This window comes from Podarcis tiliguerta, assembly GCF_965153285.1.
Source record: "Podarcis tiliguerta genome assembly, chromosome: 6".
Classification (NCBI taxonomy): Eukaryota; Metazoa; Chordata; class Lepidosauria; order Squamata; family Lacertidae; genus Podarcis; species Podarcis tiliguerta.
The window spans coordinates 56,252,567-56,279,115 of NC_139539.1; the positions used below are offsets into that span (position 1 = coordinate 56,252,567).

The following is a 26,549-nucleotide window of genomic DNA, read 5'->3' on the forward strand; positions in this document are numbered from 1 at the left end:
GTGCTGTGTGTAGAGCTGACCTTAAGCTCAGCTCTGAAGCATAATTTGGTCTAGAAGACAGCTTTTTACTGGTGGGGAAAAATGCATTCCCATATAGCCTTATTGCATCTGTTGCACTATCACTATGTCTTGAGGCCCAGTCTAGATGCTATCTGTACCAAAGTAAAAAATATCGCTCTTTCAGTAGCGCCATGTGATACTTTCATTTTTTATTCCCCCCCCCCCAATTTTTTATTGGTTTTCCAAATTTATAACAAACAAATAGAAAAAAGAACATCAAAAAACAAACAAAGAAAGAAAGAAACATTTATCCTAATTGTAACAGTTCCACTTTTGTTAACATTGTTGGGTGACTTCCTCGAATCCCCCTGGCTGAGTTTCCATATAAATCATTGTAGCAGTTTTCCAAAACTATTTTCACTAAAATTTACTTGGTCAATTAATATCTTTCTTTCTCCATGTGATGCTGTACTTGCAGTTGGTTTGATGCTTGTCTTTTTGTTGTCAACAACTCTCTGGTCCTAAACCTTTTCCTGTGAAAGTCTGTCACTTTCTCCATGCTAATGATTCTTTTACATAGCTTGCTTCACTGTTAACTGCGCAATACTGTAGAGTATACAGTTTACAAAACCAGATTGGCCATATATTTTGGGTGTGTGTTTTTTGTTATCTGATCAGGCATAAGAGCAGTGAGATTTGCCCCCCCTCCCGAAGTTGAAGAAGCCTGGTAGCTGTAGGATAAAGTTAGTTTTGGTAATATGGGAAAGTTTGACTTAATATTTCCTTGTTTTCTTCCTTCCTTACGCACTGGATTGTTTCCTCAGGGCAACAACATGGGGGTAGGAGAAGGGAGTAGTGGGTAGAAAAACTGGCTTTCACTGAATGGACATTTTCAGACTATCCTAGGGTAATTGTTGCAAATACAGTTATGTGCGGTCATTAGGGTTTTTGTTGGTTTTTTTCCAATGTGTTTCATTTTACATCAATGGGTGCCAACATTTTGGGACTGTGGTCACATTTGGAATTTTGAATGAGTGTCATGGGTCCCAACTATGGCTTTTAAACTGGTGGGGTTTTGTTTTTATTTTTTTTAACTATGGTTTTTTTTAATGTTGTAAACTAACGTTTGCTCATCAGATAAAGGGTACTATATTATTATTATTATTATTATTATTATTAGTCAGTGGCGTAGTGTAGGGGGGTCTACTGGGGAGATTGACCAGGTTGCAAACATTTTTGGGGTGCGTCTCTGCAGCTTCCACCCTGACTGGAGGCCCTCCCTATCCCCCCCGCCCACCTTACCTAAGCAGCATGCTGAGCAGGTGCTGTAGTGAGAATGGGCCCTTGCATCCCTCAGCTGTGTGGTATCCCCACCAGCGGAGGAGGTGTGTAGACAGGAGTCTTGCGGCAGCAGCAACCCGTCCCCAGCACAAAGAAGCGTGCGTGCATGTCCCACCACTGCTGCACAGCTCCCTCTGCGAGCAGCAGTGTGCAGTATGGAGGCACCAGTTAGGGGGCACAATATTTGTCTTAGGGGGCACAATGCTAGTCTTGCCGTTGGCACTGGCAACCCACGCTACACCACTGCAATGTGACAAGGCAATGGAGCAAGGGATGATGTAATCTGTTCTTTTTGCTTGCTGCTTGATCACATTTCCCAGAATTTACTTTTACCTTTGTGCTCACTTAAAGTTCAAACAGGTTTTGAAACATGTTTCCGGTTCTCAGGTGCATGGCAGCTTGCAGAAAACATCATCACTGCAAAAGAGGCACTTTCACAGTTTATGCATATGATACAATTTGCTTCCTTCCCATAGGTGGATGTTGTCTTCATTTGGGAAAATCTCCATGTCAGGTTGGATTAGCATTCATAGGGCATTAGGGTAGATAGTTCACATAGCATAGCTAAGAGCCTGACTTTCAAGAAATCTAAACACACATCCTTTTGGGAAGTTACTTTACTCATGGTAGATTTTTATCTCCAGAAAACGTCAGTGCAATGCATCAAGGATAGCCCTGTCATACACTGACCTTTGTTATTGTGGGTGTGCCTTTCATTGATTACATTAACACTCCTGATCCCACCCTGTAAAATTATTCTTGCTATGATTGGTTAGGTCAGTCTTTATATAACCTTCAAGTATTTTATTGGGAGTGTGAATATTTTAGAAACTGTGGAACTTCTGAGGCAGAAACTCTAGCCCAGAGTCCAAGAGTTCAGTGTCCTATTCAGTGTCCTGTGTACCTGAAGCCTTGCACCATCTAAAATATAACCAGAACAATCTGAGGCAGTCTTCATCAACCCAAGAAGATGTCTGATGGGACGTAAGTACATTGTGTGCAATCTATATGCTTTGATTAGGATGATGGTTAAATAAAATAACAAAGTGTGCCAGTTGCTTGACATGTTGATTAAGCAAGCTTTATTACAGGAGAAACTCACAGAAATAAGATGGGAAGGGTAATTAACCTGATGCATTAAGGAATAAAAAGGCAGCAATTTGGCTTTTCTTTTTTCCTGATGATAATTTTTATTAATTTTCAATTACAATCCAATAATAGCCTCATTTGCAACAATACCAAATTATAATACAATTACTAATACCAATCATTAAAATACTGGATTATATAATTTAGGTGGCCCCCCACATGCTAGATTTGATGGTTTGGTGGTTTTCTTTATTTCTGCGTTCCAAAATCTTCCTAATTTCAATTAAATTCTGGTTAAAATAATCCCTTATACAACAACTGCAGTATTAATAACGTCTATTTGTGTTGACACATTAAATGATTTATAGAACTACAAGTGAGGCACTCAAACTATATCCTTGTTTTTCCTGTGTATGGCAATTATTCTGTTCGTGGTGTTTCTTCCTGCCCTTGTAAAATGTTATGTCTATCTTTCCCCATCATGCCATGCCTGGAGCTGATACAGTCATACCTCGGGTTGAGCATGTTTGAGTTGCACTCCGCGGCAACCCGGAAGTAACCGAGCGTGTTACTTCCAGGTTTCGCTGGTTGCGCATGTGCAGATGCTCAAAATGATGTCACGCACATGCGCAGAAGCAGCGAAAAGCGACACGCGTGTGCGCAGATGTGCCGTTGCTAGCTAGTCAAGTTCAAACCTTAACGACCTTTTTGCTGGTTCTGTTCCGCAGTTTATGATCTCATTTCTTCTAGCATGCACCTGTACTTTAGTCCGCAATTTCTTGATACAAAAAGGTGTGAAAAATAGAATGGAACTTTTTGATTGTGATTAGGAACATAAGCGAAAATTGGTGTAAAAAGCTTTTGTTGGATTTCTGGCAAAACAACCTGCAAAAACTAACTTGTAAGCCTTAGGTAATGGTCTTTCATTGGAAAGAGAAACAAGACAGGTGTGGCCTCTGATTCTCAACCCCCCAATTTACTGATGGTTTAGTTATAATAAATTTGCAATAAAAGAGGAATGAGATGAAAATAACTATGATGTTACGTGAAGCTTAGCAAACACTATTTGATAACAGAAGGGGATAAGCAGAAGATGGGTTAAAAAATTAATTTAAGTAAAGCAGAGTCTACAGTACATAAATAGTAAATTTTTTTGGAATTGAATCAGTAGTCCTTATTATTTGTCAATTATTGATTTCAAAAACAGATTAATTATTGGAGGCCAATGAAAGACTTATTAGAAAATTGCACCTAAATTTTCTAACATGAAATAGTCTACTACGACAGTCCTGTGCATGCTTACTTAGAAGTAAGGACCACTGTTTCACTGTGGCTTTTCTCCAGGAAAGGTGTGCAAGAGATTGCAGCAAGGAAACCCCCCAATGTGAAAGACAGACACATTAAAATTCATCATTTTGAAGTTTGAAAAGATATTGTGAAGTAGCTAAGAGAAGAAGGGGGGGGGGGGAATGTTGAGGAGAAGACTTGGGTAAATGAACAGAAGTGAGGAGATTGGAAATTAAAGCTGTGATCCTATGCCAAATTATCTGAAAATAAGATCTGTTGATCAATCTGGGACTTTTGAATAGGATGGCATTCCTAAAAATACTATACTAAGGGAATCGGATATAAAAGAAATTCATAAAGCATCCCTGTTAACCTCTTTATGTTCTGAACAAATGGCTTTAACAACTGGGACAAAAATATGGTTGTAGAGAATAGGAAGTGTTTCCATAATGAGCTAGTTAGAAAAAGGAAAGGATCTATTGGTGTTACATGACTATGCCATACTCAGAGTAGACTCAGTGAAATCAGTGGACAAATTAGTCATGAATAGACCCACTGAAATCAATAGACATGTCAGTCCCTCACTTCTGGCTGGAAGGACCACAGAATGGGGTTCAGAATAACTTCCTGTGATAGGATAACAAACCGATAGTCTGCCTGCATGTTTCAAACTCCCCACCTCCTCTGTGTTCTTTGGCAGATGTCTGCGCAGAAGAAAAGGTGCACCCGAAATAGAACCCAAAACTGATCTTACTCGCTGGCGATTCAGCTCCGTGGAAGGGCGGCAGAAATGGTACTACGTGGCAGACAGTGAAGAATGTGCCCGTGAACAGAATGCACTAGAGGCTTACACTTTAGGGCTGGACACTGTAAGTGGCTTAATGATAACAGATGGTACAACACTGAAAGGCTACAAAAGGAGCCCAGGGCATGAGGACTGCTGGCTTGGCCCTGCCCAGCAGCAGTTTCCCAAGGGCTGGGTCATTTTTCTTTTGACTTCTCATCTTCTGACACCTCAGTTAGGAACACAGGAAGCTTGGTTATTGCTTTCATAGAACTGTGGAAGGGATCATGAGGGTCATCTCCCCCAACCGCCTGCCACTTGGTGCTGTACAACTGCAACTTGATAATGTCAGGGTTGAATATGAAACCCTACTTGAAAAAAGACAAGCCTGCAAGATGAATATGACAATCTACAGGAAATACATAACTTAGCTATCACAAAGTAGCTGCTCTGTGCTTGATACCTAGAAAGCTGAGTGAGTTCATCTGCAAGCCAGAGTCAGTGTAGGGTTCTTACCTGTGGAAAGGGAGATGGGCTACATGATCTTCGGGTCCCTCATATTCTATAGTTCTCTTATCTGAGAGCTCTGTGGTGTTCTCCTAGAGAACAGCCACTCTCTTGCTCTGTCATCAATTTCCAATATACTGTGCCTAATAATCATTTCCATGATGCACAGGTGATGCATCTGCATGAGGCATTTTGATGTGCATGAAAATACTGAGGCACATGAATCCAATATGCAGTTTGTTAGGCCTCTGACTGACGGCTGGATTTCTAAACAGTTGTGATATCCCATTTTGTGAGATGTTGGCAGGTGTAGATTTCACTTGAGATGTGTTTGTAAAACATAGTTTTGGAACCGTCTCTCAGGGCTAAACCATCCAGTACATTTAATGACTTTTTGTATTTAGCTGACTGTTGTTTTAAACCGAAACAAGTTCATGAGGGCCCAGTCCGGATAGGGATTGGGGTGGGTGGAGAAGAAAGAGTTATCCCTTTCCCAGCCTGCCCATGTCTCCAGGCAAATAGCAGCTGGCGATGGGCGTTTCTTTGAGACTGCTGCTAGGAGGGGAAGTGTTAAATGACACCTCCCCATCTGCCATGGTCCCATTCCTGACCACCCTTCCCTGCTATATTTATTTCTAAGTGACCAAATAGTTGCATGAAATGTAGCAGGACATTTAACACAATGCATACTTTGTCTTGTAGATAGTCTGTTTAGTTTTTGTACATTTCTCTTACTTTTCCTATTTTGTTTTACAGAGCAAGTTCTTTCCAGATTTGCCCAAAGTTAGCACCGCCCAGGAAGCAGTCCAGAAAGCGATTCAATTCTTCTCTGGCCTGCAAGCGGAAGATGGCCATTGGGCCATGGAGTGCTCTGGCGTTCTCTCTCTTGCACCAGGTACATGGACACTAGTGGATTTACCACATATACATTAACTGGCTAAGGAGGACCTCCCTGTATATTTTCTATAAACTTGTTTATCTTCTTTTACCAGACAGACACAAATAGGTTGACATTTGGAGAAACCTCTTAAACTGAGGCCTTCTTTTAAGAGCTATTATGCAGTGTGTGAATGTTCCTCGCTCGAGACACTTCTCCACTCTTTGAAAACTTCTTTGATCTCAGTGTCATGAATGTCTTCTTCCATGCATGAGAGGCTAAACCTTGAACCCTCTTAATTCAGAAGGGAGTTTTTGTAACTAAGATATATATCCCTGTTATCTTCCATCACTGCATAATTATTTCAGCTGACAGGAGTGTCAGGGGTCGACACTTAGTCTTCCATTACCTTCCCTGGAAGTCTGATCCCTGGAAGATGTGTATGTTCTTCAAGCCAGATTGCCTTGGGTCACCTGCCTGGGAAATTCTTCATTCTCAGAATTTCCTATAGTTAAATTTATATACATATTTAAATCCCTCTATTTAGGAAAACGAAGTCTAGCCTCTCTCACAAAGCAGAATACTTATTCAGTATATCCAGAACAGGGGGATAATCCATTGAATCCATTGTGCAGGATACTGTCCATCAATGGCATCATACAGCTGTATGGAGATGTGGTAGACCAGATGATTTAAATTTTTTCTTCCCCTTACAGTTAATCTTAATTATTATTTTTAACTGTCTTTACTGAAAAGTTTAATATTTCCTGTAAACCACTTAGCGGGATTATGTCACTGAAGTGGTATATAAATAAATAATAAAATTTGATTTGTGTGCAGATCAAGATGAGAGAGAAATTTGATTCAGTTTGCAGTTAAAGGTCTTATTAGCACTTTCAGAAACAGTTTGAGAACTGAAACACAGGCATTCTTTGAAGTTCGCTCTTCACTGATTTTTGTAGTGCCACGTAGTGTGTACAATGGCGTATACTAGAGTAAAAACACAAATATTGTTATGTTTGACCTTTTTCTTCTGTTTCAAGATGGTAAAAACAAACGAACAATGGGGTACAAAAGCATAAGTTACGTTTCAATATCCAAACAGGCGGTTTATTGGCAAATCATACCAAAGTTAAGATTGTCAAGTACTACACATCTTCTTCTCCTTTTTTAACCAAACAGCTATTTTGATGTCATGTTATGCTGCCAAGATCTCACTACCAGAAGAGGTTGAGAGAGAGCTCCTGCGCTACATCCTCTCAAAACAGCTTCCAGATGGTGGCTGGGGCCTGTAAGTAGTCCAAGGAGGGTGTGAGCTTCTCTAGAGTGGCCTGGGGAGAGATGTTCTAATTCTGCATATCTTTGTCTTGGGCTGGTCCATGATGCAATTCCCCCATGAAGGCTTCTTTAAATCACTTCTGCATTCTGCTGTCTTTTGACTGTGAGCCTTTTATTTGCAATACTCACCATGTGAACTGGGCACCAGCGTAGATGACCAGAATGCAAGCTGGCCTCAGCATGTACTGAAGTTGCCCAGCTGTGGCGGAGAAAGATAGAATTCTGGCATGATGAGTGGAGAGAGGCAACAATAATGAAGATATGATATCTGACATAGCTATTGCCTTTGAAAAGCACCATCTTTAGGAAGTATTACTATTGATAAATGGTGTGGTGAGGCCAGGTTGCCTCCATCCAAATGTAGCCTGTCAAACCACAAAATGGATTGGAGTTTGATTGAGCTTTGAATCTGAATTCTTAGTAGCATAGTATCAACTTTATTTAGCTGCAATGGAATTTCAACTGGTACTCAGGTTGTGTGAGCTGCTCTCAAGCCCATGCTGCCTCATGAAAGGAAAGATTTCAAAGTACCAAATGCCCTTCATTAAGGCATTACTTTTTTAAAAAGGTAATACCAAACAAAAGAAGGTATTCTGTGGTGCCCCGGCTAATGGTTAGCTGACTGGGTATGGGTGAGGCAAATTCTCAGAGAAGCTTTTGAATTTAAGGTAATGCACCAGAAGAATGGAAACTAAACAATTCAAAGAGATTTCTAGACCTCTGGACTCACTGGTCCACTTTCTAATGGCTCTTTGATTTCTCTTTTCATGTAGCCACCTTAAAGAACAGTCAACAGTATTTGGCACAACCTTTAGCTACATAGCTATGCGAATCCTTGGACTTGGGCCTGACCATCCAGATGTAGTGCGGGCTCGGATAAATCTGCACAAGAAAGGTAAGGCAGAAATCTCCGGCAGGGCTGGATCAATCCATTTTGCTGGAATGTAGTGCCCAGGCAAAGCTGGGGGCCCTGATGTAGTTATTTGGGAGCATCTTCCTATTCTGTCTCCCGCCCTCCCTTCTTTTGTGGGTCTTTTTAGAAATCACCATAGATTGATCATAGAAATTGTGTCTATGTCCCAAATAGAAGATGCTGGTCATATCTTCCCTCCCATTTTCCCTTCTCTAAAATTTATATTGGGAACTCTTGGGATGGGGGACATGGACCTGCCCTTTTATGCCACTCCATAATGCACAATATACAGTGATAAAAATTTATTTTACTGTATTCTTTATTTTACTGTATTCTTAGAAATACAAAGAATCAGGTGAATTATAACCTCCCTTTTGCAGTAGCATTTTGCGGTGAACCCCCTCTTAACTACTGCTTATTTTTTTTTTTTTTTGGTTTTATGAAGAAAACTCTCTGGTACTTGGAGACTTAGGAAGCTTAAGCATAGAGGTAGTGTTGGGTGGTATTAAATGTGGACACCACAGCAGTTCTTATACTCATGTCTCCTCCTGATATAGGTAAGAAGAAATCTGAAAAACCACATGCCATATGGCTCTCTCTAAATAATGAGAACAATCCTAGAAAAAAGAAAGCTAGGATTAAATGTCTTTGTCGTCTTCCTGTACAAAAGAGGGTCTTTCCAAGCACTATTTCCCTTTTCATAGTTTTGCAAAGTATCTTCACAGCAAGGCAATAATCGTATCTAGGTTTTCATTGTAAATTTATTTGGCTTTGTCCCCTTCAGTCTACAGAAGCAAAGATGTTGATAATTCTCTCTCCAGGTGGCGCTCTTGGAATCCCTAACTTGGGCAAAGTTTGGCTGGCCATTATGAATTTGTACAGCTGGGAGGGAATGAATTCACCATTTCCCGAGTTGTGGTATGTGTCCGAAAGTTTACTGATCCCCACCCTACGCCACCAATCATGAAATCCCCCTCCCAATGTCTACAGTGTTACACAGTAGACAAATTCTTTATTAAATAACAGTGACTTGGAAATTTAAATTAATCCATATTAATCTTCACCACTCTTACAGGTCCAAAGAGGCCTGGGCTAGTTCCAGTTTTTGAGGCCCCTAGCCATAAAAAAATAAAGATAAGAATGACAACTCTGGAAAACAAAATAAGGCACCAACAACATAGTGGGGGATTATTGCTTTGTTTGTTATTGTGTTATTGTGTTTTTATACTTTAAATTGCCCTGATCCTCAGATGAAGGGCAATATAACCTGCTTTTAGTGTTACCACTATATCCAGGATTCCTGACATTGTCTTCCATGAACCTGTTTCTTCCTTCTTTCTGAAATAGGCTGTTTCCTACATGGCTGCCGGGACATCCCTCAACATACTGGTGTCACGCTCGCCATATCACCCTCGCGATGAGCTACTGCTATGCCACTCGCCTGACTATAGAAGAAGATGAATTGATCCAGAGTCTAAGACAGGCAAGGCAACATTCTCCAAACATCCCACCATCTTTGGTCAAAGTGGGACCCTCGTACTGCCTTGGATCTGCACTTGGGGGATTGCTTGCTTGTATCTGATAGGGAGAAGGCTAAACTGGATGTCTTATTTTCCATTTAAGGCAGAAGTCGAGCTCAGAGCATTGGTGTTTCAAAATGCCATGGGAATATTTATTTTGGAGAGAGGTGGGAGCATGGAAACTTGGCCATCCCTATTCCATAGGGGAGGGCAACTTTGGGAGGGTAGAATTTGGAGTGGAGATGGTGCTCATGGCATCACCCTGCTAAGTCACATAAGTTTCTCTCCATTCATGCTATTATTTTAATTTATTTAAATGGCTCTGTGCTTCCTGTGCCACAAAGTATTCATTAACTCTTTGCCTCTTTTCGTAAAAACTGGTGAACAACATCAATATTGCCTCCTACATCACTGTAATACCACAATCTCCCTTTTTGATGCTTCTTTCTTTCTTTCTTTCTTTCTTTCTTTCTTTCTTTCTCTCCCCCCCCCCCTTTTGGTGTGGTAAAAGGAGCTTTCTTCTCCCCTCTTCTGTACTACCAGAAAAACAAATCAATGAAGAACTGTTGAACCATTAATCTCCTATGTAGTACCCTTCTCTTTCTCATCTAATGTTTTATTTATTTATTAATAATTATTTATTATTTATTATAACATACTTTTTCATTTAAGTATCAAAATGGTGATGACTTAGACTATAGCTCATGAAAGCTGATGCCATAACACAGGGAGGGGAAAATGCTGAAATGAATTTGCTGGGGTTTTTTAAAAGATCCGAAATGACATTTGTCAAGTACACTAATATCCTGCTGCTTCTTTACTATGAAAGTCATTTCACTTCATGGTTTCCTTCTAGGAGATTTATGTGGAGGACTTCTCCACCATTGATTGGCCAGCCCAGAGGAACAATATTTATGAAGCCGATTTGCATTCTGCTCACAGCTGGATGCTGGATGCTGCTTTTGGTGAGTGATTTTGGAATTGGCAAGTCTTTTTCCAGGAGTTCAGGCCTCCAACGTAGGTTTCCTAGGGTTTAGTTGAGAGAAAGAGATTTCTGTTGGTATAGGCAAACACTTTTCATCAGAGGATATCCATGGAAACACACAACATTTTCCAAGTTTCATATTATCATATGTAGCAAGCAAATATTTAGCCAATTACAAGGACAAGGGATATTGAATCACACCGTGAAGACAGCGTGTGGGATCTCTCACACGATCTGAATTGTGATTTCTACCCCGCCCATTGCTTTTACAGTGTGAATTGGGATCCCCTGCCATTGTTGATCAGTTAAGGAAGAACAAGATATGTAACTACTTGATGCAGGGGTGCCAACAGGATTATCTGGGTCCAATGCATTGTACCTTGATTGGGCTCTCTGACTCACTTGCCAAAGAGAACGCAGATCTGCATAAAATGTGTGTGTGTGTTGTGTAACATGCAAATTTGTGTCCTCTTTTGCAGGTAAGGTGGGAGGCCCACAAATGAAGAAGGGCATGTTTTGCTTCTTTACATTCTCATAGTTTGGGGGCCCTACTGATCCCAATGAGAGCTAGTGGGAGGGTCCTAGCAGCAGTTTTATGGCGCTTAATGACCCCCCCCCCATTTGCTTCCCAGTGAACCTTAAAATGATCAAACTGTTTCATTCCATTTCTCTAGATCTAACCTTGCCCAAGCCAAAGGAGAAAATCTGGCAGGGATTGTGATTTTGGCTCTTCAATTTTGGGGGTGGGGGTGGGTCCAGGGTGGAGGTTTGTTGGGAAAGATTTTGGGAGGGGATCTGCAAAAGGTTCATGGAAGTTGGGGGTAAATGAAAAGAAAAAAACCAAATGACCCCAAACAACTGGTGCCCACCCCTTCACTGATCCCCCCCCCCAAAAAAAATCATATTTGAAATTAGGGGCTGAAATCCTGCCTCTGTTTTGAGCCAAAATATATTTCAGAAGCAAGTGCCATTGAATTCAATGGCGCCCTCTTCCAGGTAATTGCATGGAGGATTGCAGCCCCAAACACATGAGGAAGATAGAACTGCATTAACATGATTGCGATGTTCATAGTGACTCTCTTATTCCTTCTGCAGCTACCTTCAATTTGTATGAGAGATACCATTTCACCAGTTTCAGAAAGCAAGCCATTGCAGAAATGTATGAGCAAATCAAGGCTGACGACATATTCTCAAATGCCACCAATTCTAGCCCGGTAGGTCCCTTGTGAAGAAAAAAATTGTACTGGGAACAAATTCCTTTTGATGACAGCATATACTCATTCTCTTGAGGAAGCTTTGCTTCAAAAACCAAACAGAGAGCTATGTTTGTGGCAATCTTGTTCTGCCCGCTTGAGTTTCTGTGTTTGGCTGGTGAGATACAGACAGGTAGTCGTGTGGCAGATGAGAGTGCTAAGCATGCAGGTATTGCAGAGGGGAATTCCTAACTGTAATGATATTCTCTTTTGTCCTGCAGACTTGTAAAGCATTTCATGTGCTAATAAGCAGGTATGCTGATGGAGCCGATTCTCCAGCTTTTCAAGAACATATCTCCAGGATCTATGACTACCTTTGGTAAGCCTGGCATATTTATTCAAACCCATCTTTGTAGAACCCTGAACATGCTCTTGCATAAGTGTGCTTTTGCAGACCTGGATCTTTCCTCAAACCAAGGTCAATCAGACTAGGAAATGTAAATGGTGTGTACACCTGTGACAGCCGTAGTATGTGCACACATGAGCACAGATGCTCAGATGGCAGCTTCATTACTAGGAGTTCTGTGAGGGTGCGGGGGACCAGCAATGGCATGCACACTCTGTAAAGATCTCTGCCTCTGATGTGAAACAACACTGTGCAAATGCAGCTTGCAGTGCAGTAGGAAAAAAAATCACCTTGTTGTGTTTTAAGCTGCATATGTGAACATATCCTTATTTGCAGCATAGGTGGAACTCAGAAAGGTGTCATGCACACCTGCGTCCCACTCATTGTGTTGTCTGGAAGAGATTTCAGGGAGATTTTGCTTTTTGGCTATTCTTAAAGCCTATTCTAGTCTTGTCAAGCCTTGGTCTCCTGTTATGCAATGAAGTTAGAGAACTACATGGACTTGCGTCTGCTATAATCTCTGCTTCTTATATCTCTGCAGGATTGGACAAGATGGTATGCTAATAAAGGTACAGTAGTGTGGACCCAGATGTTGGGAATTGCCGTGGCCTGCAATTTGCATTGCTTTGGTGACTCTGAAGCTGAGTTGTCTTCTGCCTGCCTGATATCAAAATATCAGGAGATCCAGTCTTGGATCTCCTGCATATAGTGTAGCTTCACCCCAGGATTAGGCTAGGAGGCAAGATGTAACATAACACAAGGTCATGTAGCACCTTTTAAAAATGCTGAACCAGATATTATCTAATATGCTGAAAATCCAAAGACTTGTGTTGCTTAACTGAGTTTCAGTTCAGCAGAGAAGTTCAGATTTTTGCAAGTCATAGCTGCAGAACAAAGGGAAAAGTTCTTGAACCCAGGGAAATTGAGCAGTACAATAAAAAACAGGCAAGTAAACATGTGGAGGAGCCCTTTAATTACTGATTTATTCTTAGTGTTCTTGCTTTCTTTTTAAATAGTGCACTGGAACATACATTTTAAAACAGAAAATAAAAATGCGAAAAAACCAGTTGTTTAAGATCTCCCACAATTACCACACAATTCTGACCACATGAAATTCAGGGACCCCCCCCCTACATTTTCCCATCTTCTACTCAGTTAAGCAGGAGGCCTTATCACCGTTCCATGAGACATTCCAGCCCTTAAGGAGGGTGCAGAGCAAGGCCAGTGGGGGAGGGTGTAGGCTGGGAAGTGGGCATGACTGGGGAAGCATCCAAAGGGCTGGGTAGAGAGGACTGCCTTTAGATCCCAGGCCATTGGTTCTCCACCCCTGATCTAATGGACAAAACTCTTCTTCATTTCTTTATATCAGGTCATGGGATCACAGACCTGGGATACATCATTTGCCATTCAAGGCTTCTTGGAGGTATCATTTTATATTGTCAAATCTTCTGCTTTTGTTCTCTCCACAATAATTTCCATTTACATATATATATTTTAGATGAATGAACTGGCATGTAGAGAGTGTGTATTCATTATTTAACCAAAGCACACACACTACAAGATCCGAACACCTCGTATGCCTGTCATGGTTAACCAAGAAAGGCATGTTCTCCAGGTGATTCTTAGGACATGAGGTCCAGAAATCCACACACTGAGTATTCCTTTTGTAACACTGAAGTTATCCCTGAAGAACTTGCATTTATTTTTGTGGCTGTCCAAAGTGATGATTTTGTGTAAGTGTCTGAGATTTTCTCTGTGACTTTCCTGGGTCAGAATTCTTAATAATAACTTCTGTCTTTTTCTAGGCTGGGGTTCAGAACAATCCTGACTATGCGTCCTGTCTGAAAAAAGCCCATGAATTCTTGAAAGCCTCTCAGGTAAAGCACTGATCTTGGAATAACATACACAGGGAATCAATACCGCTTTCAGCTGTCTCAGCAAAAGAATTAGGAGTGAAACGCTTGTCTCTTTTTGCAAAGTAACATGAGCTCCTTTCATGTGTTACTCATCATGAGAAGGAGCTATTAGGTTATCAAAGGCAACGGGCCTATTTGACCTAGATGTTGAAGGGCAGCTTCCAAGGTTGTATGGTTTTCCCTAGCCCTGCCTCTGATATCCTTGCATTTAGACATGGATGCCTGCATAGGCATAGCTTAATGTGTGGGTGTTGTGGTCATGAAATGTTGTGCAACCTTGAAGGCAGAGCCAGAGTGTGGTCCAGCTGCCTCTTGATCACGTGAGATTCATTCAGCTGAATAATGTGTCATGGTGGGACTATAGAATAATACGTTTTTAATCTGAAGCCCATGTGATCCTTGACTGTAATGTCAATTCGGTTCTATAGTGTGGCTTCAGTCCTGTGTAAAACCTTGTATATCCACTGCAATTTACCTCAACCGACACTGTGGGTTGTACGCAGTATGAATCCTATTCAGAGCAAACCCATTCAGGTTAATAAACATGCCCAATTTGAGTTCATAAATTTCAGTGAGTCTGCTTTGAGTAGCGCTGGCACTGAACACAACCCTATGTGCTGCCATTGTATCAGGCTGTAGCCATATTCTGTCTTCTAAATTGCAGACCATATTTCCGACTGAGTTAATTTATTTTCTATTGTTTATTAATTATTGCATAGCCCATCTTTTTTTCCGAGGAGCTTACTGAACTTTTCTTCCTCCTTACTGAATCCGCACAACAACGCTGTGAGGAATTTTAGGCTGAGAGGAAGTAGGGATTGGCATCCTGGTCTCTCAGGTCCAACACTCAAACTGTTATGCCACACTGGCTTTCTCTGGTTATAAATATATTCTGATTGTCTTTTATTAATATGCTGCTAATCTGTTTTTCAGATTGTAGATAACCCACCTAACTACCAGAGATATTATCGCCAGATGAACAAGGTACATCCAGAATTGTGTCCTGTCTGTGTGACCCATAGCCAGCTAAAAAAGAGTCTTTAAGTGTTAATTCTGAGAACCCAAGGAGCCTGCTGGTTTAGGCCAGGGCCCATCTAGTCTAGTGTCCTGAAAAAGAAATATGGATCACCCGTCAAATCCCTGGTTGCTTTATTGGGATCTTTTTGGGAGGAGATGCCTCTACACTGACTGCTGCCCAAGGAGTCCTAATGTATTTTCTTCAATATCCAGGGTGGATTCCCCTTCAGCAATCGAGAGAATGACTGGATAGTCAGTGACTGCACTGCTGAGGCCATGAGGACATTGATGCTGCTGGAGGAAAAATGCCCCTTCATAGAAGATCATGTGGCACCTCAGCGCCTCTTTGATGCTGTCAATGTGGTGAGAAGGGGGAAAGGCCAGAAGAGAAAATGGGAAGCAGGCAGGAGGAAGCTATTGTGGGAAGACTGAAGTCATCTAGCATTCAGTAATAGTGCTGAGGAGAATATTGGTTTTGTAGGACCGTAGGCTAAGAGAATTGGTGGAAGTGTCCCTATGGCAGCCTTGTATCCTCTGTGAAGGATGATCAGTCTTGAAGTTTGAGTTCCTTAAGCTCAGGTAAAGGGTTGTAACGTAGCAGGACTGAGAGCAATCTCCCTCAGTAAGCTGGATCGAAAGCTCACTGGGTATTAGGATTGACAACAGACGGACTACTGATTTTGTTCATTGGAAAGTAGCTATTACATGCTTATGCTTTACTTAATCAATCTGAAGTCAAATATATAATGAGTTAATCTCTTTCCATATAGTGGTAATTTGGAGTTAAATCACATTTGATAGAAATACGCAAGTTAGCAAATTTTGTCCTGGAATCCTCATCATAGTCGCAAGGAGCAATGACACTTTCTAGTGTTTGCTAGGAGAACAGAATCTTCCCATCCACTGAGTTCTCCATTTGCCTAATATGGTGAGAGAGGGCCAACTGGCACGACTACATATGTACGGAGAACCACTCTCCATTTGTTTAACTGCACTTGAAGTAAAAAGATTGGTTTTTCAAGGTGTGATTTTACACACCCCTATAATATTTGGGACTTTTTAGTTTAGGAAAAAATCAAGTGAAGTAAGGATAAAGGAGTGGCTGGTGGGGCTGGGCAGGAGCTACCAGCCATGTGCCTCTGCAGGCAGGACAAAGCACACCATGCCCATTCTTAAACCCTTTGCCTTGCTCCTTCCCCAATCGCACTTGTAATTTTTTTTGCAGATGCTGAACATGAGAAATTCTGATGGTGGTTTTTCATCTTATGAAACCAGGCGTGGGAGTTGGCTACTGGAGATAATGAACTCCTCAGAGATATATGGTAAGAACACAGCCTTGGTATCAGAACAACTTAAATGGGAATCTTATGTGAATTTCTGGTCATCTTCACAAGAAAAGTCTGTTTCATAGTATTGGGGATAGATGCCAAGTCATGCAATCACAGCTTTGTATGTGTGGGAGCTTTGGGAAGGCAGTGCAAGGGTTCTGGCAGCATCCCAGAGCCTTTGCGCCACGTTTCCCAAAGGTGGGGGAAGCACTTACTGGGCTTTGGGAAGGAGGCATGAGGGCTCATGCAGTGCCATTGACAGTGGCTGCCAATGAGTCTATGGACCCAGTTCAACATAATTGGTTTTCAACTACACCACATGGGTCTTGCTTATTTTAGAAGCCACCTCTCCCAGGATGACCCTACCACCTCACAGCCTTCAGGGAGGGGACACATTACTTTGAGGGTATTCTGTTATGGACTGCATGCCAGCAGTGGGTGTGGCCAGAGCCAACTCTTCCTCCTTTTGCCACACCCTTTGCACGCCCGTTTTGCTGATTGGCTTTTGGCGGGTGAAGAGCTGGCATTTGACCTGTTGCTTTTATAAACTCCCCCCCCCCCCCGCTGTTTAAACTGCTAGGTTTGTGCTCCCTTTTAAAGGATATAAATCTGTAAGCCATCTTGAAAGTTAACATTATTGACTTTCTGTTTTTCAGCTGACTGTATGGTCGACCACACCTATATAGAATGTACTTCATCAGTTATGCAGGGATTGAAACATTTTAGGAAAAGATTCCCAAATCACCGGGAAGATGAAATCAGGTAAATGTATGAGGGGAAATCCCTAGAAGCTGGGAATGATGTTAGTGTTACATTATAATGCACATATTCTATATTCTAAAAAACTGTTTAAGGGTACTCTCATTTCCTTACTCATATTGAAATACTGCCCCTCAATGAGGACAAACTTAGATTCACAAAATGTTTAGCGGTATGCGTACCCCTGTGTCCTCCCCAGAAAAAAGCACTGGGAAAATGTATATGTTACATAGCATGCATGTTGTTTCCAACATGGAAGTGATACTTTTGTGAGATGTTCATCTCATGTACAGCTACTGCTGGTGGTGGTTTAGATATCCTTAAAGGCAGATGAGGAACACTCTTGATCTTAATCAGCAATCACCTGGTAGGCTGGGAGGACCTACTACTGGGTCACAGCCTGCTCTAAGGTGGGTCACAATAGCAACACTAACGTCGTCAAAACATTAAGAAGTGGACCAAAGTTACGAAAAAGTCGAAGGCTACTTCAGGCGGCTGAATGCCATTGTTACAAGGGACTTGGGTTAATTATTGTCTGTTTAGCTTGAAATGTAAGCAGACTCCTTTGTTTTTCTTCTCAGTGATACTCTAAATAAGGCTTTGCAGTACTGTCGTAATATGCAGAAAGCTGATGGCTCCTGGTTAGGGTGAGTGGCTTACAAATATTCTAAACTTGACTGTGGTACTGGTTGGTGTAGTTTCTGAATGCACACATAGCATTCTGAAAGTAGGACTTGAAAAGGTTGTTGATGGGCTGTGGAAACCTTCACCTTTCGAATGACTTTCCTGCACAACAGTTTGGCAGACTGCTGCCTTGTGTGGAATGTGACACACCTAGTGGAACTCTTGCCTTTAGTAGCATCCCTAGGCTGCCTGTTACCTTCAAGAAGGAGACCTCCAGAACTTCGTCTGATTCATCTGCATTTGCAGTCTGCAGTTTGTGCTTTCAGTATTCTGCAAATATGAAACATTTCTGCGATGAAGGGTAAAACACATGCACAGAATGGGATTTCTCACTTCCTACTGTAGAGGGTTGTGCTGCAGCCTAACTCTGTGCATGGAAAAGAAAACACAGGAGCATCCAGCCTATTTTTAGAGGTAATGGGATCCTAAACTGATGTGTAAAATGGGCAGTTTCAGAATATGACACCTAAGAGGGCAGTTGTGAATCTTGTTCACCACAAACAACTGATTGCTAGCATGTCTAAGGAGTGATTAGAGACCTGCAGCCTAAAATGTAGTACCAATATTCCGGTGTCAGCAGCTTGCTCCACCCTCAGTTAATCTATGTCTGTTCTGAGGCAGGATTTTGTGACCGTTCAACTGAGCAGTCTTTTAACAATGTAGTTGCATTAGGTAGTTGCACAAACCTTCACATTGTCATTAGGCTTAGAGAGAAAACATACCGTACTGTTGGTAACACCATGTACTGATCCCATGCTGATCCCTACATGATTCATCAGGAGTATTCACACCATGAGATCTACAGCCACTAAGTAAAATAACTGGTTATATAAATTAGATCTAGTTAGAACAATAGCAAGCAAGGAAAAACGCACAACTAGTTATAGCAACAAGAGATTCTGGCTCTGACCAGGAATTTCACTGCAGGTTTATGATGAATGAACTTGGCTCCATCCCTCCTTTCACTACTTTGAAGAGAGTCCTGTCTGTAGACGATAAAACTTTGAAAAACTGCCAGCAAGAAGAAACCTTCTCCTCATCTAGTTGTTCACTGTTTGGTGCAGCTAATGGAGGGATATGAAAGTTTTGGAAGAAATGCAGAAAAAAGCATAGCTGAGATAGCTCAGATGATAGAACATGGGACTAGAAGGATTCTTGCATTGCAGGGGTTGGACTAGATGACCCTCATGGTCCCTTCCTATGGTTCTATGAAACAAACAGTGAATGGAAGGGCATACTCAAAGGGTGTAGTCTGTCATTTATCTCAGTATCTTTCATTCAGCGGCTGATGGGTTTTTCTTCCCTGACAGGCGATGGGGCGTATGCTTCACATATGGCACCTGGTTTGGACTAGAGGCATTTGCATGTATGGGATACATCTACCGTGGTGGGTGAGTAAGCAGCCTTTCGGGCAGAAGATTAGTATGAATGTTGCTCTGCTGGGAGCCCTTGATGGAGCTGAGCTTCAGGGGGGGGGGGGTGAAGTGGAGAGACCGTCAGGCTCCTCCACCCAAAATATCAAAGGCAGGGGAGTCATGTGCATATAATATTGATGCTTTGGATGCAGTCAAAGCCAACAGTGGAACAAAACCCAATGAGGCATCTCATGGGCTATTTTTCTCTTTCCCCTCTCATCTTTTCTAGGGAGGCATGCAAGGAGGTGACCAAAGCCTGTGAATTCTTAGTCTCCAAGCAAATGGAAGACGGTGGCTGGGGAGAAGAATTTGAATCCTACAGGTTTCGCAAATATATTCAGCACACTGTTTCCCAGATCCACCAAACCTCCTGGGCTCTGTTGGGGCTGATGGCTGTTAGGTAAGCACAGAAGCTGGCAGTTACCTACCTTAGCAAAGGCTTCTGTCTGCTTTTGCCCAAGTGGTTTCTGCAGCAGCTAGACAAACCAATTAAGGCGTGCTAAAGAAACATGCTAACTTTTGTGAACTTGCAAAGGACAGAATTTTCCTGCAGCTTCATATGTAGATGTTCCCAGGTGCTTCTTAGTCCAAACAATTGAAATAATGCCAAACAAAGAGGCAGTTAAGGCTGTCTTAAGGACTGGGATGGAGGCCTCACAATTTAATTTCTTTAGCTGCTTCACTTTTTTGAACTTGTGTGAAGGACTCATGCACTTACAGGTCTTTCCACTAGGGGGACCCATTGAGTTTCTGTGAGCCCATGAGGGTTTCTTTCTTTTAAAAAGAAAATGTAGTCATATAAGCTCCCCAGAAGAAAATGTTAGGCTTTCCCTGCTGATAACAGAACTAATGACCAGTATTTTTGTGGCTTTGCAGATATCCTGATGTTCGGGTTCTGGAAAGAGGAATACAAGTTTTGATTGACAGACAGACATCGATTGGGGAGTGGCCTCAGGTGTGTTACAACTTTTAATTTCTTTTCTTAATCAAGTATCCTCATAGCAATATAATTTCAAGGTTCACAGAAACAGTATATTTCAGCCAGCTGTGAAATGGATCATGTCCTCCAAATATATGTAAAATGAATGAATGAACGCAGAGCATTTCCCACCAAGTACTGAGAGTGGGGGTGGCTAAGTTGTTGCCTTCCAGCCTACACAGGCAATAGACAGGGATGATGGGAGTTGCAATTCAGCAATATTTGGAGGACCAAAGGTTATCCACCCCTCACTTACTAAATGAGGCAGATCAGAATGTACTCTCATTGGCATTGTTGCTGTTATAAAGATGCTTCTCATAGATGGCTGCAATGTATTGTGGACACACATGGTCACTTGTGTGGCATTGGCAGGTGAGATCTTACAAGTGCTGCCCATGTTCTCCCTCTATTGGACACTCTGATGTTCCTGTGGGAAGTATTCTGTTGCCTTAGGCACCCAAGTGATTCATGTACCTGTCTTGTTACTGCTGTGGCATCAAAATGTGCCCTCAGGATTGAGTTTGTGTGGCATCAGAGCACAGGGCACAGCTGGCCCTACTGTTACATAAATGTGGCAAGTCAGAGGGATGCTTTTAAAAAGCCATAGACTGCCAGTTAATTATTTTATCTTTTAATCATGGAACCATTTGGATATTCTGCCTGAGATGCTACAATGTCTTTAGTCTCCTTTCCTACATTTTAATTGGCTCTGGTCTCTCATTCCTGCTTCCAGAGTCTTGTTTGCCAGCCAAAAGCTCAGTGATACTGTATGTGACAGTTGCTCTTGAAAGAGGTTGCAGTGATCATACAACCGGCTTCTCAAATGGAATTTAGTCACCATGAAGTCAGGACAGAAGACTGCATGTAGGTTGTTCAGGAATTTCTCTCTTGCCTCTCCTCAGGGTGACATCGCTACAGCGTTCTACAAAGCTGGTACTCTGCATTACAATGCCTACCGAATCATCTTCCCTATCTTTGCACTTGCCCGCTTCACCCGGCTATATCCCAGCAGCCCTGTCGCTAAAGGACTCCTGAAGAATGGTTCTGTGCATTCAGCGCAGAGTCAGAATGGAGGGTGCTGAGCAGAGGAGCAGTGTCATTCCTGAGAGCTTGGGTTTCATCCTTCTCAACATCACCCAGTGCTTTTCTCTCTTGGCTGATATTCCCCTTGTAGCACGATTGCACTTTGAAATGCACAAACATGCCCAAAAGAAAGTGGACAAAGAGGCACGTTAGCTTAATTTTCTGGTAGCGATTTGCACCACTTCAAATCCCTCACTGGCAGCAGAAATTTAGAAAAGGCTTTGCCCACTGAGCGATTCATAACCACGATCCACATTCCTACACAAAGCAAAATACAGCTGAAATTTGTGTTCTTGAGGAGGAATAACAGAGGGTGTGGAAAATTCAAGATATGTTGCTCTCCCTTTAATAGGTGGATTCAGTGGGGATACCGTTAGGCAACATTTTGAAGGTACAGGATATTCCCCACCCTCCACTGTGAATGAAGCCCAGCGTCTCTGGGTTATTTGTGGGGCCTGCCTGGTGCTCGTTCATTCCCGCCCCCCCAAAATATTGTCCAGCCCACCACATGGTCTGAGGGATGGTGGACCGGCCCACAGCTGAAAAAGGTTGCTGACCCCTGTGCTAAGTATTTGGCCCCCTTATTGTAGGAGGGGATTTATCACACTGACTCTTCCAAGGGGTCTTTTGTGCTGAATAATTGTAGTGGAGAATGTGGCAAGATTTTTGAGTGATGCCATGAAATGACGTTACCATAGGTCCTAAGAGCCATTTTTGTACCTCATAATGTCTGGACAGTTTTATGCTAAATTATCTCCTACTATGTTTTGTTCTCTGTGTTATGTTCCATGTATACAATGCACTTTTTCTATGCCAATAAAGGAGATTGATTGTTTGCATCAAAATCCAAAAAAAAGTGTACATGTTCACAGGGGGAATAGTGATTCAGAAATCTGAAATCAAGTATTTCATAGCAAGAGATAATCAATTCCTAGTAGGTTTTCCTACTAGGTTCATGGATGCCCAGCGCAGGGTCTCAGCATGAGACAGTAATGTTCAAACGGGGAGACAGCCCTGTAGATCTTTGAATAAGATTAATTCCTCAAAAAAGTAATGTTTAGACTGCATTGACAGCACTGAGCAAACGGGATACCTGACAGTGATTAATAGTGGGAATACAACTCATTGCAAACTAACCAGTGTGGCTTTACCCCCAGATTAAAACATTCTGGCATGAAGCATACAATACTGGTTCTATCAACCTAAAGCATTTGTCTTGCAATCACCTCTTAATCTGAAGCTGTATGAGTGTAGGATGGGTTCTCCCAATACTTAATAGTGAGCTGATCTCTAGAAATGCTTTGATCTCTAGAAAGGCTTCTAACAGCAGAACACTGTGGCAGTGGAGCAAGGGATAAAGTTACTTGTTCTTCTGGTTTGCTGCGGGGCCAGATTTCCCAGATTTTTCTTTTACCCTTGCACTCTCCTAGCCAAGTTTTAAGATACAGGTAAATACATTTTCATGGATCGCAAGTGCTTGGCAGCTTGCAGAAAGTGCCATCACTTCAGAAAGGCACTCTCACAATTTCTGCATATGATACAATTCTCTTCCTTCCCTTATGTGGATATAGTCTCCATTTTGGGAAATCTTCATGTTAGGTTGTGTAAGCATTCATAGTGCACTAGGGTAGATGGTTCAGATAGCATAGCTAAGAGTTCGACCTTGAACAAATCTATACACACATCTTTGGGGGAAGCGATTTTACTCATGATAGATTTTTATCTTCAGAACCAGTCCATAGGCATGCTTTTATTTACTACAGTAACCGTCCTGATCCTTGTAAAATTATTCTTGCTGTGATTGGTTAGGTCAGTCTTTATATAACCTTCAAGTATTTTATTGGGAGCGTAAATATTTTAGAAATTCTGGAACGTCCAAGGCAGGAACTCTAGCCCAGAGTCCAAGAGTTCAGTGTCCTATTCAGTGTCCTGTGTGCCTGTCTAGCAACATCTAAAATATAACCAGAACAATCCGAGACAGTCTTCTTCAACCCAAGATGATGTCTGATGGGACGTAAGTACATTGTGTGCAATCTATATGCTATGATGGATATGCTAGGCAGAGGCATAGCAAGGTCAGGTGGTACCCGGGGTGGAATTTTTGTTGTCACCCCCCAAAAAAAGAACTACTTCCAACCTCCACCGTCAGTGGCGGTTTAATTCATTATTATTTATCTGCTGCAGATACTGATACCTATTTTCAACTTTCCCTCCTCTCTCTCAGTTTTGCAAAACGTTTATCAGTTTTTACAGTTCCTTGCAGAAGTGTTTTATCAAGCACTTTTCTTTTCTCTGATTTTATATCATGCACTTGTACACGCACATACAACTTTCATAGCAGTGTTAGAAAGGGGTCACATGAGCAGATTTTACATGTCTTGCAGTCCACTTTTATGCATGTCAGCTTGAAAATAAATTTCACTTAGATAACGTGGCTTATTTATTTATTTATTTATTTATTGAATTTATATACCGCCCTATACTCTGATGTCTCAGGGCGGTTCACAGAACAAAATCACTTCTTGACTTAGTCCCAAGTGTGCATAGGAGACCAACTTTAAAATAAATTTTGAAAAAGCACCAGCAGGACACACCGTGGGGTGGGGGCTGGGAGGTGAAAAACTAGGAGGAGGAGGTGAAAAACTAGGTGAGGAGGAGGTAGGCCTTTCATAGGGCCTTACATGCATGCATATCAAAGAGGATTCAGAGCAAGAAGCCAAAGTATGACCATAATTTTTTTTATATCTTGTGAGCACATGAGGAACAAGATTTACCACCACAGCAGGTAAGTCTGTGTGTTCCAGTAGTGGCTGGCACCTGTTGGGACTGATAGGGTGGAAGGGAGGGAGCCCAGCAGCGCGGCACCAGAGCAAATGACAGGCAGAGCCAACTAATTCTAGTTTTGCCTTCATCCTCCTTCCCTGCTGAGTTTCACAAGAGACTAACGAAAGGAAGCTGGCACAACCAAGGCCACCCTCTGCACTGGATATTTGTAAGAAGGCAGGCAGGTGGGTGCTGGCTGATGTTGGTGGAGCACTGCCCCATTCAACCTGACACACCAACTTCCATTGCCAGTGTGTACTTGGTCTCCAGCAAGCAGAAGACCAGTTGAATGTTCCTCTTCTGCTCCCTCGCCCTCCCCACCACTCCATTTTGCCTGAATGGCAGCAGAGATCAATCCGCTGGCAAGAGATGCCCATGTGTTCTATGGCACAAAACCACTTCCTTTTGATCTCTAGAAATGTAACCCAAGATACCACTGTAGAAACAAAGACAAGTGTGCAAGGTGAATAGGTCAATCTACTGGAAATACTGAAGTACCCAAGCCTGCAATTCTTACCTTTGGAAAGGGAGTTGGGCTTCATGATCTTCTGGTCCCTCCTATCCTATGGTTTTCTGATCTGAGAGCTTAGTCATGTTCTCCTAGAAAACAGCCACTGTCTTGCTCTCGATGATCAGTCTTCAATATACTGTGCCTGATACTCATTTCCACAATGCACAGATGATACATTTGCATGAGGCATTTTGATGTGTGTGAAAATACAGAGAAAGGCCTCTGACTGACTGCTGGATTTCTGAACTGCTGTGATCTCCCATTGATGTGAAGCATTGTGAGATGCTTGCAGCTGTAGATTTCAACTGAGGAATCATGGTGTGGTTGTAAAACATTATTTTGGAACGGTCTCTCACAGCAAAACCACCCATTACATCAAACAACTTATTGTATTTAGCATGACTGTTATTTTTAACCAAAACAACAAGCGCAATCAGGATGAGCATTGTGGTAGCTGGAGAAGAGGAAGTTGCTTCTTTCCCAGCTTGCTGGTATCTCCAGGCAAATACAAGTAGCAGCTGGTAAGGGGCAGCATTTCATTGTGACTGCTTCTGGGAGAAGAAGTGTTAAATGACACCTCCCCATCTGCCATGGTTCCAATCCTGACTACCCTTTCCTGTTATATTTATTTTTAAATGACCGATCAGATGCATTAAATGTAACAGGACATTTAACACATTGCATACCTTGTGTTGTAGATAGTGTTTTTAGTGTTTGTACATTTCTCTTAGTCTCCCTATTTTGTTTTACAGAGCAAGTTCTTTCCAGACTTGCCCAAAGCCAACACGGCTCAGGAAGCACTCCAGAAAGCAATTAAATTCTTCTCTGGCCTGCAAGCGGAAGATGGCCACTGGGCCATGGAGTGCTCTGGTGTCCTCTCCCTTGTGCCAGGTACAGGAACACCAGCATATTTACTACTTATATATTAACTGGCTAAGAAGGAACTCCTTGTATATTTTCTATAAAGCCGTTTATCTTTTTTTACCGGATAGACTAGGCACAAATAGTTGGACATTTGGAGAAACCTCTGAAACTGCTTAAACTAGTTTTGACTGTACCAAGCTTTGCATCAAAATAACTACCGGTACCTTATCCCACTGGTCCATTCAACTGATAGCAACCCTCTGTGGTTTCCACAGCTCTATGTGGAGATGCCCAGGAACGAACTTGGGATTTTCTGCAACAAAGCAAAAGTTATCATTCTTTCCAATGAAGGCAGAATAATCTAGAAGAATAGACCTGTGAGTCTTTAGCTATGAAAGGATAAAAGAGATCTTACCTGTGACCTTACAGCTAAATAGGTTTTTCTCTTCTTGGGTAAGCAGAGATGTTTATCTTATTCAAGCCAGTTCAGACTGCCTTTGGTCACATTTTTGGAATATTCTCGAGTCTCAGAATTGCCACTAGTTAATGTTTTATCCTTTAAACAAAACAATTCACCCCTGTTTAGGAAAACTAAGCCTTTCTCACAAAGCAGAATATATTTTCAGTACATTCTGAACAGGGGGATAATCCATTGAATTCATTGGGCAGGATATTGTCCATTGTTGGCATCACATAGGGGATGTGTGTGTTTTTAATTTTTACTCTCAGTCTGAATTATCTATTGTTTTTATGGATAATTTTAATATTTCTTGTAAACCACTTAGAAGTTTTACTACATTGAATTGGTAAACAAACAAATAAACAAATATATAAATATATAAATGTGATTGGCATGAAGATTGAGATGAGAGAGAGGCCTTATTAGCACGATTGGAAACAACTCAAGAATTGAAACACAGGCATGTTTTG

At 41.9% G+C, this 26,549-nt stretch overlaps 1 protein-coding gene across 1 annotated transcript; it reads left to right on the forward strand.

The window, feature by feature from the left end:
* Nucleotides 1–1,181: 1,181 nt before the first annotated feature.
* On the forward strand, nucleotides 1,182–22,278 carry LOC310680900 (lanosterol synthase-like). Its single transcript, XM_083448043.1, has 22 exons — nucleotides 1,182–2,325; nucleotides 4,418–4,586; nucleotides 5,765–5,903; nucleotides 7,068–7,176; nucleotides 7,997–8,118; nucleotides 8,958–9,054; nucleotides 9,484–9,619; nucleotides 10,513–10,621; nucleotides 11,737–11,855; nucleotides 12,116–12,213; nucleotides 12,782–12,809; nucleotides 13,610–13,663; nucleotides 14,046–14,117; nucleotides 15,090–15,140; nucleotides 15,387–15,536; nucleotides 16,399–16,495; nucleotides 17,158–17,263; nucleotides 17,842–17,907; nucleotides 19,255–19,335; nucleotides 19,589–19,759; nucleotides 20,236–20,314; nucleotides 21,241–22,278. Exons 1-22 carry the CDS (start codon nucleotides 2,312–2,314, stop codon nucleotides 21,418–21,420), a joined length of 2,247 nt encoding a protein of 748 aa, XP_083304169.1. The 5' UTR covers nucleotides 1,182–2,311; the 3' UTR covers nucleotides 21,421–22,278.
* The last annotated feature ends 4,271 nt before the right edge of the window (nucleotides 22,279–26,549 follow it).